The 14,685-nt window shown below is 45.2% G+C and overlaps 1 protein-coding gene across 3 annotated transcripts in view; it reads right to left on the reverse strand.

Moving 5' to 3' along the window:
- The window catches only part of cep112 (centrosomal protein 112), a 99,866-nt gene that overhangs the window by 63,558 nt on the left and 21,623 nt on the right, over positions 1 to 14,685 (reverse strand). For all 3 annotated transcript variants that reach the window (XM_084569919.1, XM_084569920.1, XM_084569918.1), the window contains 5 exons: positions 11,132 to 11,286; positions 10,831 to 10,960; positions 10,644 to 10,736; positions 10,497 to 10,556; positions 8,534 to 8,613 (listed from right to left, as the gene is read on the reverse strand). In XM_084569919.1, the coding sequence (XP_084426045.1) occupies positions 8,534 to 8,613; positions 10,497 to 10,556; positions 10,644 to 10,736; positions 10,831 to 10,960; positions 11,132 to 11,286 (518 nt within the window). The remainder of the gene's footprint in view (positions 1 to 8,533; positions 8,614 to 10,496; positions 10,557 to 10,643; positions 10,737 to 10,830; positions 10,961 to 11,131; positions 11,287 to 14,685) is intronic.

A 14,685-nucleotide genomic window follows, 5' to 3' on the forward strand; every position in this document is an offset into this window, starting at 1 on the left:
GTTGATGGTTCACTGATTCCCCGATTCACTGCAATGCCAGGTGTAAACAGACATACTTAGATTTGCCCACTTGTTATCGCATAACCAGGTATGAGCAGGGCTTAAAGGTGGTTTATGTTCCTACGTCAATTTGACGCTGTACCTACGCAGGCCCTAAAGCCGTAGCCGGACGTGCAGCTCCCCAGAAACTCTGCCTGAGAGCTGTGATTGGTCCGCATGATAGTAGTAGCCTATTTCTGCTTTTGTATATCTGGCTGGCAAATATATTTATTGGCTCAATAAAGATGGAACACATCAAGGAAAGGTTAACTGAGGAGGTTCAGCAATACAAACATTCGTATGACACGTCTTTGGTTTCAGTCGCCATTGTTGCAAGTGAAGCAGGAAGTAGAAACAAAATTTAACCCAACTGGCAAAAAAGATACGGCACCGACTAGTGTTTGGGTGATGTTCCTACAGAGCGAGCCAGACTGACGAGCGCACAAGTATAAATGGCTCGCACTGGCTATGTGCGTAGGTTACGACGTCTATGTCTCGCAGTGGCATAAACCACGCTTTAAGCTGCAAATCAGTAACTACTATGCAGGCTCTCGCTCACTACAGCCACACTGCAAAACACCAAGTTGCTTCTTCTTTTGATGGATGCACCAAGAAAACTATATCAGACAGAGAAAATGTTTTCTTCTAGTGTGGGGTCTATACGGTACAGTATTGTGTGTATGTGTTGTTGTCTATCGCTGCGCTTTCCTCCTGCTGCCTTGTAAATTAATACTCTAACAGGGAATGGATAATTATTGCCCCTGGACAAACAAGTGGGAGGACAAATGGATTTCTGGCCCGTGGGTGAAACAGGCGAAACAATTAGTCGTACAAATACAGAACAAATAGGCAGACAACAGACGGCGAGGGCGAAGACGCTGCTCGCCACACATTTCTGTATTTTAAATAAGCAGGACTGTCACGTGGGTCGGTGCGGCACGTAGAACTTGCAACTGTGCACAAACAGAAACAAAGAAGAACTCACTATAGTTACAGAGAAACATAAAGCCGACACACAGATTCAGAGCCGTCATTTTAATAGGTGATATTCCTATTATCACAGAAACAACTCTGAGTGTTTATAGACTTGGAACGCCGACTTGAGAAAAAGCAGAAAGTGAGAAAACCTTAAAAGATGCAATAAAACAAAAATAAAAAAGGAGGACACGAAAAAGCAAAGAACAAAAGAAGATGACTGAGAAAGGAATGTGCAAGCTTTCTCTCCTCTTTATAGTACGTCGTCTCTATAATTTTGGTCTCTCTCATGTTGGACATCAAACACAAAAAAAGGAAACCGTTTTTTTTTTTCCGTCTCTCCCAATTTTGTGTACTCTGTGATTATTAATCAGTCTTGTTGCATGACCGTCTTCCCGACTCCGACACAAAAGGCATTTGTAGAAACTAAGATGGGGAAAAAAAAAGAAGGAAAGGGAGAAAGGGAAGGAAGAGGATGTGACAAAAATAGAGAGTTTTTTTTTAAACTTCCAAAGGCAAAGAAAAAAAAAACGAATTGGGCGCGCGTCTCGCTTGAGAGGCGACGGAGCCCGCATGCGAGCGCGTACGCGGGCTTTGTTCATGAACCAAAGTCCCGAACTCTCTGCGTGACTGACAAGCGTACTCGAGAAACGACTAAGTCGGAGCTAGCTGCTGGGCCCGCACCTCTGAGGATACACTGCACTGCAGCAAACTTCAGATTGAAACATATTATCCTCTAAAGCTGAGGAGAGAGGGCTGAACAAATGGCATCTTCGGGGATGTTTTTTTAAATTTTTTTTTGTGTGTGTGAGAACGTGTGTGGTCACTAGAGCGGCAGACAGCGCGTCACCATCAATAACAGAGCAATGAGGGTGAGATGAGAGGACGGAGAAAAAAAAAAATAATAAGAGTCAGGGAGGCCTGGCAGGGTGAGCTAGAGAGAGGGAAAGGAAGGAGAGGGGTGCCAGCGCCAGGGCGGCCTGTTGGCTTTAAATGGATCTCTGGTCAGAAAAGTGGAAGGAGAGGAGGCTCAAATTAAAGATGTGCCTTTTCTAGAGAGGAAGTCCTCTCATCCCTCAAAAATGGCCGCGGAGGAAGAGAGAGGGAGGCAAGGAGAGTGTTTGTATGAGAGAGGGTGAGGGAGCTTCCGACGTCCAGCCGCCTGGCAGACGGGAGGGGTGCAGGGACAGCGGCGTTTTTCCGGTCTGCTGTGACCACACAGCGCTACCCGGCGCCTCTGTGAGCGCGCACCACGTGACGGACGTACAGAAAAAGAGAGGTTGCTGCATATAGGCATTCACATAAAGTTAATACCAGGCTACACGCTGAAGACGGCGCACGCAGGAGAAACTCTTAATTGCTTATGCAAATACTCTTTTCATGTGAAAGTATTTAAGAATTGCGCCGACTGTGATGTGGGTGGAACAGCGAATGGAAAGGACTGACAAACAGGAGCAGAATGCGCGCGGACGCCTCTGGTTTCTCGGGGAAAGAGACGGGGCGAGAGAGAGCGTGCGGACGCGTGTGCGCGTGGGGGGTGCCCGCGCATCTGCGTCTGTGAGCTCATCCAAACGGAATGATAACGAATCCGCAGACACATCAAAGGGCTCGGGAAGAGGAAAAAAAAAAAAAAAAGAAAAAGAGGGAGAACATAAAAAGGGAGAAGATGCAAAACTGAAATATTCAGCGCCCTCTGAAGAAAAAATAAAACCGGCGTGGTTTTCATCCGCATCCCAGAAGACGGGGGAAGAAGGGAAAAAAAAAAAAGACAGAAACAGACACAGACCACAAATAAGAGAACACAAAGAACAGATAGTACAAGAGCAAGAAAATATTAAAGGCAGAATGAGTTGAAAAGGGAGCGTGGAAAACAGAGCACCACTGAGCTGGATGGCTTTAAAACTGCAGACAAATGTAGCCTGTTTAAGACAGCAGTTCACTTTAAGACACGAAACAAAATAGCCACACATGTAAAAAGAATGAGGCATGTTCATCCATCACCCACAACAACATCACAATACACATGCAGTCATTTGGGTCCATGCAGTTGTCTTGGTAATGCCTTGCTGCCAGTATCTCTTAAAGTCAGCGTTACACATCTCTTGATTTAAGTTTCAACTGTCCATTTGTTCTAGTTAAACTTCTGATTTGTTGCCTGGCACACTCAATTCTGAGCAGAATTTGAGTTTGGTAAGAGATGGGGCGTGTTTCAACCATTACAGAATAAGAAATACATCTGCCGGCAACTGGACAGCGCTACAACCAGAGCAATGGTTTATGTGACGAACGCTTCACGACAAGCGCCTTAATCGCTGTTAACCGTTCGTCCTTTAAAGTAATTTTGCTGTCAGTCTCATGTTTGGATGTTTTTCAGACCACTGGTGACCAATAAGGAAGCAAAAAAATGGACAAACCAACGTAGATCCTTCCCACAGAAAGGTCAAAAACAGTGTTAGCAGCAGATCAGGGGACGTCGCAAAGGGAAAGGGGATTAGCGACTTGCTCAAGTGTTGAGTGGACATGAGAGATGACATTTCAGTTAATCTTTCCAAACCGGCTCTGTAGTAGTACCGGGGTGTGGTTTTTCCTCCATTGACGGTTTGGGGAGCTTTGGACGAGACTGCAGTGCACGGTCTAATCCGGCTTTTTCTCTCTTATGCAGTAGGGTGCCAGAACCCTGAAGCTACGCCAGACATCAAACCAAGAAACTCATAGTGCCATTTCAACAGAATGATCATTTGTGTTTAGTTCTAGGGGACACTGTAACACGAAAGGCTGGACTGAATGGCAACACAACCTATATACCTCACTACACTCTACGGGCTTAATGTCTCCAGTTGGTTGGATGGAGGGAGGTTGGGCATCTGGGCAACTTGGGCATGGACCAGATGGGTCCTCAGATAGACAACCGCTTATGGGCAGTTTAGACTTACTTCTGTGTTAAGTTGACGCAGAGCCTAGCGCCGTAGCTGACGTGCACCTCCCAAGAAATGTAACTATGCACCTATTGGTAACGTTAATTGAGGAGGTTTAAAAATAAATTTGTATGACTCATGTTCAGTTAAATCTTCGCAAAATTTGGCCAAAAGTTCAGTGAAAGTTTCAGTTGCCATTGTTAAAAGTGAAGCAGGAAGTACAAACAAAATTTAACCCGACTGGCAAAAAAGACACAGCGCCAACTAGCGTTTGGTTGGCGTTGTTACAGAGCGAGCCAGACTGACGAGCGCACAACTATAAATGGTCCGCAGATACATTTGCTGGCAACTGGACAGTGCTACAACCAATCAGTGCAATGGATTATGTGACGAACGCTTCACGACAAGTGCCACAATCGCTGTTAACCGTTTGTCCTTTAAAGTTTCAGTCGCCATTGTTGAAAGTGAAGCAGGAAGTGGAAAGTGAAGCAGGAAGTACAAACTAAATTTAACCCGACTGGCAAAAAAGACACAGCGCCAACTAGCGCTTGGGTGGCGTTGTTACAGAGCGAGCCAGCCTGATGAGCGCACAAGTATAAATGGTCCGCACCGGCGTAGGCTACGTGCAAAGCCTTTGGTTGGGTGGTGGGGCTATGTGGTAGTAGTGCGTGGCTTTGCACAATTTCAGGGGAGCAGATTAGCTTGGGCAGAAGTACCAGGTTGAGTTAATTTGCACATCTGTTGTGCAAGGTCTTCCAGAGAAGGCACCACACCAGCAACGCAAAGGCACACCAACCTCTGCTGTATCAAAGAGGAAGACATTTTACTTTTAGGGGACCGGGATTGTTTTGTACAACAATAAAGCTGTGTGTTGTACGAAACCCAACTCCATGGGTGAGTTTGTGCTGAGGAAAACCAAGGAAACCGAGTGTAGCGGCAACAGCTGCTACGGCCGTCTGTGAAGTCTGAGCTCTCCCATCAAGAGGACAGATTAAAACGGTGACTTTACCTCAAACTAGTTAGTGCGTCTTACCTCAAAGCCATCCAAACAACAATGGCGAGAAAGAAGGATGAAGAAGAATCTGGTGCAGGGTGGGCTGACAGAACCACTAAGTGGGTGGATAAACATGTGGGTAGGGCCGAGCAAAAATATGTAGCTCTGGAGAACATTCAGTCCCACCATGTAAAAATGATTTTATTATTATTATTGGACTTATTTAATAGTCCCCTTTGGAGGGAGTTTCCATGGGAGTACATACTGAGCCCTGGTGAAGCTTTTCAATATTCAGGATCCATACCTCCACAAGTTGCTGCAACTAGAAACAACTAAAACAATCAATAGTTGCTTAGGGGCACAATGCGAGACAAACTATAATATGACGTGTTCATGAAACTGAAAATAAATATAGAAAAGCAAGAAACTTTAAATTAGACAAATGCTATGACGTATCCTACCCCCGACAGTGTGAGTCTGTGCAGAGGTCTGGACGGAACCTCACACGGCCGGCGTGTAGCCACTCATAAAGGCGAGCCCACTTTACTTTCAGGTGCCCAAAGTCGACACCGCTTCTATCACTCCAAAGAGTAGACGATCAAACCGAGCAGAGCGCACCGCCGAGTCAACGTCAGTCAGTCTCTTCATAGCGAGACTGGAGAGAGAATTACGGCCGTTTACAGAAACAGGCCCGCCGCTTTCCTCTCTCCTCAACCTGAAACATTCAGGTGGGTTTTCTGATGTCTCCAAATTGTGATTTGAGGGTCATTGTTGCAAAAGTAGGAAAGCTGTTCACCAGATGAGCTCCCACCTCTCTCTATTTCTCTACACTCCCCCACCCCTCAAACCCAGAGCCTTTTCCGTGGCGTACCTCTCCATCTCTATGCTAATGCCCTGTAATGATCTGAGGCGCACCGGGATGAAAGAAATTGAGAGAAACTTGTTCTCTTCGCAGCTTTGTAGTGCTTTCTGTTGTTGTTGCCATAGTAACACAGACCTGGAACTCTTAACTGACGCAGAAATGCTTGTTTGCCTCGTAGGTTAAGGTGATGCACTTTTTATACTTGAAATTGATGTGGACCGCTGCGTGCACACACACACACACACACATATATGCACACAAACCTGTGTGCGGCCTTGCTTCGGCTTTGAAGTCCTCTTGGTTCGCCTTCGTCAGTGTTGCCAAGGCAGCAGGCAGACTGCTTAGCGTGGTTGTGTGTGTGTGTGTATAGAGTACTTAATTACCTAAGAGCCCGTTGGACCACTAACCATTTCTCAGTGTTTAAGACGGAACGGAGGAATGACTGGCTCGTTAATGATACCAACAACAAGGATTTAATCTGTCTGCTGTGTTTAAGCTTGTTGTCTGTCGCCGGACTGACAACAGCAAGCACGTGAAACCAGCAGCGCGACATTAATGATGAATATCAAACGGCACAAAACTCCAAAAAACGATCAGCCTGTTCTTGTCATTTCTGCGGGTTTACCGTTACATCGTGACACGCGGTTGGAAATCCTGCAAGGCTCTTTAAAGTGAATATCTAAGTTTAAACCGAGAATCAAACGGGCCTCAGTGCCAAGTGAGTGCAGACAAATCTGCAGTAACTGTGTGATGCTGTCAAGTCAATATGGAGCAAACTCTCTAAGGCAGGGGCACCTAATACCGGTAGATCGCAAAGGTAGTGCAAGTAGATAGTGTCCCATTCTATCATCTATCCTCACTATGGCGTTTGACAATTGGTTGATGTACAATACAATAACAGATTGACAGGTGGCCAGTTTCAGATCTCTCCACGTATATGCCACTAAACGCGCAAGTTGCTGCAAACCTCTAGCTAAGTTGTTAGCCTTCCAGTTTACGTCGACTAACGAAGGGGAATAAAAATGAATGGGGGTGCTGGACTACGTTCGAAACCAGTGCAGTGCAAGCCGAGTAAGGTAAGTGATTATAAATGTATTCAATTGCACTGTGCCATAAGATAAGATCACCGCCTGCCTAATATTGTGTAGGTCTCCCTTGTGCCTCCAAAACAGTTCATCAGAGAATGGACATGGGCCTTCTGAGGGTGTCCTGTGGTGTCTGACAACAGAATGTTGTTAGTGGGGGGCCTTTGGGTCCTATGGGTTGGCTGCATCCTGCTGGGGATGGCTGCTGCCATCAAGGAGTGTCATTGCTATGGGGTGGGGGTGTCTGGTTTGGTCTAGGTGGGTGGTACGTCTCTAAGTAAGATCCACACGAATGCCAGGTCCAAAAGTTTCCCAGCACAATATGGAATTGTCACAAGATGGCCAATGTTATTTAGTTACTTCTGTCAGTGGTTTTAATGTTGCGGCTGATCGGTGTGTACTCTAAAGCTGAAAATACTGCTCTAGACGTTTTTTTGCTTTGTTTTATTTTCCTGTGTGTGGTACGTCCTCATTCCCTCTTTATGGACCAGGGTTTGTTTGACTTAATGGTCCGAGACACATCATCAGTTATTCTGTCAGTGTGTGTAAATGTGTGTGTTTGTTGCAGATGTTTGAAGCTCAGGACGGGGGAGATCGTCAGGGTTATTGTATGCGTTCAAACACAATACTGAACCAATCCTGTCATAATCTAATATTATCACCGAAAGTACTCGGGGTTATTTGACAGTTATATGGACACATTTTTCTTCTTTATTACTGTTTATGCTTAAATCAACCCCACCCTTTCGGTCATGAAATTAAAAATAACATGTACATATATAACGCCAGTGACAAATAAAATATATTTTACAATTACAAGTATCACATTCGGGCCTTGGCTTTGAAGCTTCAGGCTTTATTAAAGTTGTTTATATCAGTCTTTGATCATAAGAACAGTGAGTATAAATTCTGATTTAAGGTGGAGTTTGGCTTTAACAAGCCAATCCTTGCACACTCTCTTTGATCTTTTTTCTTTTTCTTTTTTCATAAGCGGGAGTAGTGGAAAGTCTTACTGATCAGAGCTCCAGATATGATAGGTGTTTGTGATGTCTTAAAGGAAACTAGCAAACCGTCTTCTCTTGCACAGATCAGAAGCTCTCTACACATATTAAATGAACAATGAAATGAGTACGTACTATTTGATGAGTAGTGCGTTACTGCAAGTGTGATTAAAGGATTAGCTTGGCAGTGCTATGGCCACCTTATTAGGTACACCTTGCTATATATCTGTGGAAGTTCTCAGTCATCCAGGTCATGGTATGTCCAATAAACAGGCTGAAACAAGGTAAGGCCTCTTGAAGACACCATTGAAGTAGCTTCTTTCGTTCTAAATGACTGGTTGGAGTTTTATCAACAACATGCACCTATCGATGGTGCCCACCTGAAACGCACATGATTAGTATCTGTGGGATGCACTGGAACAAGCCTGATCCACAGAGGCCCCTCCCCTAAACCCAGACACCACAGGAGACCCTCAGAAGGCCAACGTCCATTCTCTGATGTTCTGGAGGCACAAGGGAGACCTACACAATATTAGGAAGGTGGTCATAACGTTACGCCTGATCGGTGTATGTGTATCTGTCCACTTTAACATCGTTCAGTTTGAGAAACTTCTTGAATTCATGCAACAAGCAGCACTTGTGTTTGGCTTTTCTCACTGTACCTGAGTGTATCCTCCAGTTTGGCTATCTTCCTCTTAGCCTCCGCTCTCTCTTTCTCCGCCTCACCGTGAACAGCCAAAATCTGAAAGCGTGAGAGAGGACAGAGAGGGAGAGAGAGAGAGAGAGAGGTGTAAACGAGCGCAAAAGCAGACACCATCAAACATCACTCGGGTAAATTCTCCTGCCTGTGACCTCGTGCGTCTGGTCTTGTCTCTTCTCTCTATCACCCCATCAAAAGTCCCTTCTGAGCCTATCTGCCCGTTGCTCGCTCTCTGGATCTGTTTTGGCCGTGTGGGCCCCTTCTTCTTAAATTCTCCCTGACCCTGAATAGAGAGCACGGAGGCCCTTGCTAAGTTTTTGCAGGTGTATCAGTCACGGGGGCCTCCGTACACCAGCCTGCCACCAACACACACACACACACATTACAGAGACGTGGCGCTTTGAAGATAACCCAGATGCTGTGCGGCCTTTAAACTTGATCTCTAACTAAGACGTCTGGCCTGGTCTGGCTCAGCTCAGATCAGTCACAATGGTCTCTGTACTTTATGGCCGCTCTACGCTTTGAAAGGGTCTCTCAAAAGAAGAAAAAAAATAAAAAATGGGTGCAGGGACAATTACGGTGGCCATAAAAAGTATTCAGCCACTTGGATGTTTTACCCTTTTACTGCTTTTATAAATGAATTTATGGTCAGTATAATTTGGCTCTTTTTTTTAATAAAGTACTTACAAAAACTCTTTAATGTCAAATTGAAAGCTGATTTCTACAAAGTAATGTTCAATAATTAAAAATAATTAACATAAAATTAGTAAAGGGAATGACCTAATTCAACTGCAACTGAGTTTTGAACTATTGGTGCTAGTAGTCTCACAGTAAGTTAGATGGAAATCACCTAAGTCCAGTGAATGCAGTATAAAGACATCTGAGCTGCAAGGTGCAGGTCCAAGCAACTCGAACAAAATGTCAGGAGATGTAAACAAAAACATTTCCAAGCCACTGAACATATCCTGGGGTTCAGTTAAACCATCGCTGAGAAATAGAAATAACATGGCACATGTGTAAATCTGCATCGAGCAGTCCTTCCTCACCACAGACTGAGTAACAGTGACTAGTGAGGGAGACAATCAGGCCGCATGAAGCATGGTGGTGACAGCATCATGCTGCGGAGTTGCTTCTCTGCAGCAGGCCCTGGACGACTTATAATGATAGAGGGTAAAATGATTGCAGCACAATACACGGAGATCCTGGAGGACAATCTGACTTTGAAGCTTGTTACATAGTCTGTGAGAAGCAAGGAACTTTGTTCTTGTTCTTGCAGCCCTAGGAGTAAGAACAAGAACAAAGTTTGTTTTGGTGAGGTTATGTATACTTCACGAGAAACTCAAGTGCTGAACTCCTGGGAAGTCCCCATAGGACGCGCTAAGCATTGTGGGAAATGCGTGAGAAAGTCGACGAGACGCACATCTTCTTCTTATTTCTGGATGTTGGCCTGTCGTTTTGGCGACCGTGTCACAGGTCAAAATGCGAATATTGGCGTCTGAGAGCTCACACAGTGGCCGCGAGCATTTCTGCTTTTTCCGCATTAACCACGCCCACTTCCAACTTCTGACCAATCACTGAACAGTTGCCGGACACCACGCGAGAAAAAACGTTCTGCCCGGTTGATGGGTCGAGAAGAAGCTGCGAGAACTCCCAAACGACGGCCGTGAGAGCAAATTTCTTTCTTGCGGAGTATGTAACAGCCTTGAGTCTGAGTCTGCAAGAAAACTACAAATTGGGAGTACATTTATTCTAGACCAAGACGACAGACGGAGCAGACTCAGTTCTTACATCTACCCGTTAATCGCATCTAGGATTTTGCAAGACCAGACACAGGATCTTAAAACAAAAAAAGAAAACTACACAGAATAGAGTGTCTGAAAGCTTTGATATAAGGTCAGTGGATACGTTTTCTTGATGGACTCTACCTTTTTCTCATAGCTGGTCTGTAGCTCATCTTTCTCCTGCTGAAACTTCATCTCCTGATCCTGAAAGAAAGCAGAACTGTTATATTGTAGAGCAGAAGTAATACCGTAACACACAGTACACACCTATGCCGGCCACGCTAATCGTACCCTGACTTGTTGGTGTCTTCGATAATCACTGTCCTGGAACTGCTGTTTCATTTGAGCCACAGCGCGCTCCAAGCCCTCTATCACTTCAGAAGCCTGAAAGGCAGAGTTGATAGATTTGGAAATGGTTTTGTGTCTTGTATCAATCGGCAATAAGTTCATCATGCAGGAGGATCATGGTTAGGTGGACCTTTGCAGCAGACAGGGCGTGCTCCTGATGCAAGTGGCTCATGTCGGTTTCGTGTTTGGCTTGGAGCTTCTGTATGGTCTGCTTGTGCTGCTCAGTCTGCTGCTCCTTCTCCTTCTGCAGGACCATGATTCTGTGCACAGTTGAGAGCTAGATTCAGACTAAGTGTCGTAGTTCTTAATGTAAACATCCATCAGATGAGTCATTACATTCGCCCTGATAGTAACATGTATCAGCAACATGTATCCTATTGCGCCCCTTTTCACCCATCCACATATCTTGATCAAGTGAATCAACTCCATACCGCCTGTTAGCCTCCTGCAGTTCAGCGCCGATGGATGCAACGTGGATCTCCAGCTGGGCCTTCTCCTGTGTCACTTTCTGACGCAGCGCGTTGCCCTTCTCCACCTCCACTGATTGCTGCTTCACCCGCTGCTCCAGCTCGCGCATTGTTTGCTCCTGGGCCACGGGAATGCACAAAAAACAACACTAATGTGAGGAAAAAGTCAAAGGTCAGGGTGTTAATTTGGAAGAATGTGGCTAATCGGACAAATGTTTACAGCCACCCTAACTCGTGCTCTGGCGTTGCTCTCTATTCTGTGTAATGTCTTCTTATAGGGGCATTGTCTCCTAAGTTTTTTGCACTGCCTCTATTGTGTTGTTTGTATTTGCACCGTTTCTCGTTCTTGCACTGTTGGCACTGTTGTCTGCACCATCTGCACTGTTCGTCTCTGCATAAGCTTTCACACACGCGCACTTTATGCTCAGTCCCTTGTATTGCACTTAGTCCTACGTCTTCATGCAGCTCCATGGTTCTGGAGCAATGTCCTCTCAGCTAACTATGTACTGCACCTGCTATATATGGTTGGCAAACCTCTTTGACCTTTGACCTAATGATCTGGTTGCTAACAGCCTCTCTGACTTCATTGTTCACCCTGTATGGTACAAACTGTGTGCTTTTGCTATGATAAAGTCGAATCCTGGAGTATGTTTTGCACTGCTATTTTCCAAAAGTCATCAAAAGCAGAAACTCTCTCTCTGCATGTCAGCTCTGCTCCTGCAGACAACAAAAGCTGCCAAGCCTTTAAAAGGTTTCAGCTACTTTCAACAAAAGCAGCGGTGCCATGTTGGCCAGAATCATCTGCTCCAGGGAGTGTTTGTTAGGCTCTTGTCTGAAAAACAACTGGAAGAAAAAAAATAAAGACACAACGACAACTCCTGGGCACTGACCACCAACCGAGAATAAGACAAAACACTCAGTAATAGTCCAAATACTGAGACCATTGTCTCGTTGTTCTGAGGTTGGATGTTGTCGTGCGCAGCATCTGCACTGCTGCGGTGGGTTGTTTCATTTCCACAAAGATTAATGTGACTCTCTTTAAAGACACTTTTGAGGACTGGGTTTGTTTGTTTTTTGATCATTTTCATCGTGCCTGGCAGCGGGATCTGCTACAATAGGAGATTAACATCTACATTCTAACGCACTCACGTATTCTACATAAAGCTGCGTATTTACATAATCGATTACACCGATACGTAGCTGCATCCCTGGTTTTGACACCGCAGACTTAAGAAGCACTTACAACAAGATAAAATATAAACAAGGAAATGTTTTGCACAATTACTCGTAGTTATTAAGACGCTAGGGTGCGTGTGCGTGTGTAAAAAGGCAAGAAAACAGCAATAAAAGCAGTGTTTTATACTGTATTATATCATTGTACACTTACATTGTTATTTTATTTCTGAATTTTTAATGTCAAAAGCTCAATCAGTGTTAAAAGGTGACGCAGACAGCTTCTTCAGGCACCGTTCTGATGAAAAGCCCCTCCGTGTGCCTTTTCGGCGTACGTGTGCGCACATGACGCCGTGGAATGCAGCGCAGGCGGGCTAATAAAGGCGATGACGGGGCGCTGATTAAAGACGGAGGGCGCTAGCTGATCTAGACGACGACTGGCGATGACAGACCGCCGGCGGAAGGGGGAACCGTGTGTTTGACAAGAGTACGAGAGCGGTACGTGTCAGTGCTGGCGAGAGACATTTGTGGCGCGTTAGGAAAAGAGGAACAAGGGGCTCGTGTTGTGGCGCCGGGACGCGTGCTGACACTTAACTCTGGCAGGAGATGAGAAGAAGCACGTCTACGTACTGAAGCCGGACGGGGCACACCTGGACACACTAGGGTGGGAGCAAATTACGTCCCCTAATTAGGTGTAGAAGGGGAATGTTTACAGTTTGGAACCGTACCTAAGACAAGCGTCAAGCTTCACCTGCTGAGGCTTGTCAGGCATCTACTATATACTGTGGGTCAAAGTTGTACTTGATGTACAGTTGGGCCCCATATACACCAATCAGCCACAACATTAAAACCACTGGCAGGTGAAGTAAATAACATTGACCATCTTGTGACAATACAATGTTCTGCTGGGAAACATTCATGTGGATGAAAGCTAGGTCCAACAAAAACGGTTTAGGACGACTCAAAAGAACAGCACAAGGTGTTGACCTGGCCTCCAAATTCACTAGATCCCAAACTGATCAAGTAGCTGTGGTATGATCCACAGAGGCCCCTCCCCTCAACCCATAGGACCCAAAGGCCCCCACTAACAACTTTCTGTTGCCAGACACCACAGCACACCCTCAGAAGGTCCACGTCCATTCTCTGATGAGTCCCAACAGTTTTGGAGGCACAAGGGAGACATACACAATATTAGGAAGGTGGTCATAATGTTATGACTGATCAGTATATATGGTGCAGATGAACCCATGACACACTGTGAAAGTAAACCAGGAGTTTTGAAGGTAAGAAACCAAAACCACTGGTGGCAAGAGATCCCAATCTCAGGTGATGTCCATGGGTTTCAGGTTTACCACCACTTACCAATCAAGTATCCATTTATCTCAAGTGACTCTTGGAAAAGTATTAACATTATCCTTTAATTTATGATTAGGTTAATTTGTCCATCACTTTTCAGCCCCTGAAAATAGGAGACACCGCACAGAAGTGCTTGTAATTTGTACACCTTTCAGATAATTTTGGTGTGAAGCTGGGACAATGGACTTTAAGCCCACACATAACAGTGGTTTTAGTATATTTAGCTAACAAAGAATTCGTCAGTGTCCAAACATACACAGGCCTAAACTTCTAATGATTTTAACTGTACACACGACAAGGACAAAAAGACGCGAATATTGCTTGGCAACAATAAGCCGAATACCAGCAGCAGCACCTGAGATATAGCCCACTTTGAAATTTCAAAGCTCACTCTGTGTGTAGGTCAGCCAACCACACAGCTGGGGAGCAGTTAATTGACGATGGCACAAGGTTCTTTTCTTTCTCTTGGACCGTGTCTGTCTTTAATTATTAAAGAGGGGGTCTTAAGCCCTGCAACATCCACCGCTTGATGTCTCTTACTGTTAATACGGGTCTGTTGACGGACAAAGGCCAGGAGCAATGTGTGTGTGTATGTGTAATGCGCCCGTGAATAGAGATAACGCCACTATTTATGAAGCAGCGCAGTTTGACTCGCCTCTGGTGTTGATGATCCCAACTAATGAAATGTGCACCATCCGACTTGAAAGAAAATTCCTTTCATATGACACCAAAGAAGCTGTCGCTCTGGGAGGGGTTTATATACGGGCGCATGCACATCTCTGAGCACAGCCATAGCTATGGGTAAGATCTAACGCGTGCTTGGATGAATGACCGTTACAGAGTTGATAGAAAATGTGAGAATCGGTCTCGCCCCAGAGGTTAGAGGATGTCTCGTTTCCACCACTGAGATGTGTGGGTCACTGTTTTATGATTAGACGTGGCAGATGTACACATTTAGATTAAGAAAAAAACGCTTGCGTTAATATAAC

This window comes from Chelon labrosus (assembly GCF_963514085.1).
Source record: "Chelon labrosus genome assembly, chromosome: 21".
Lineage (NCBI taxonomy): Eukaryota > Metazoa > Chordata > Actinopteri > Mugiliformes > Mugilidae > Chelon > Chelon labrosus.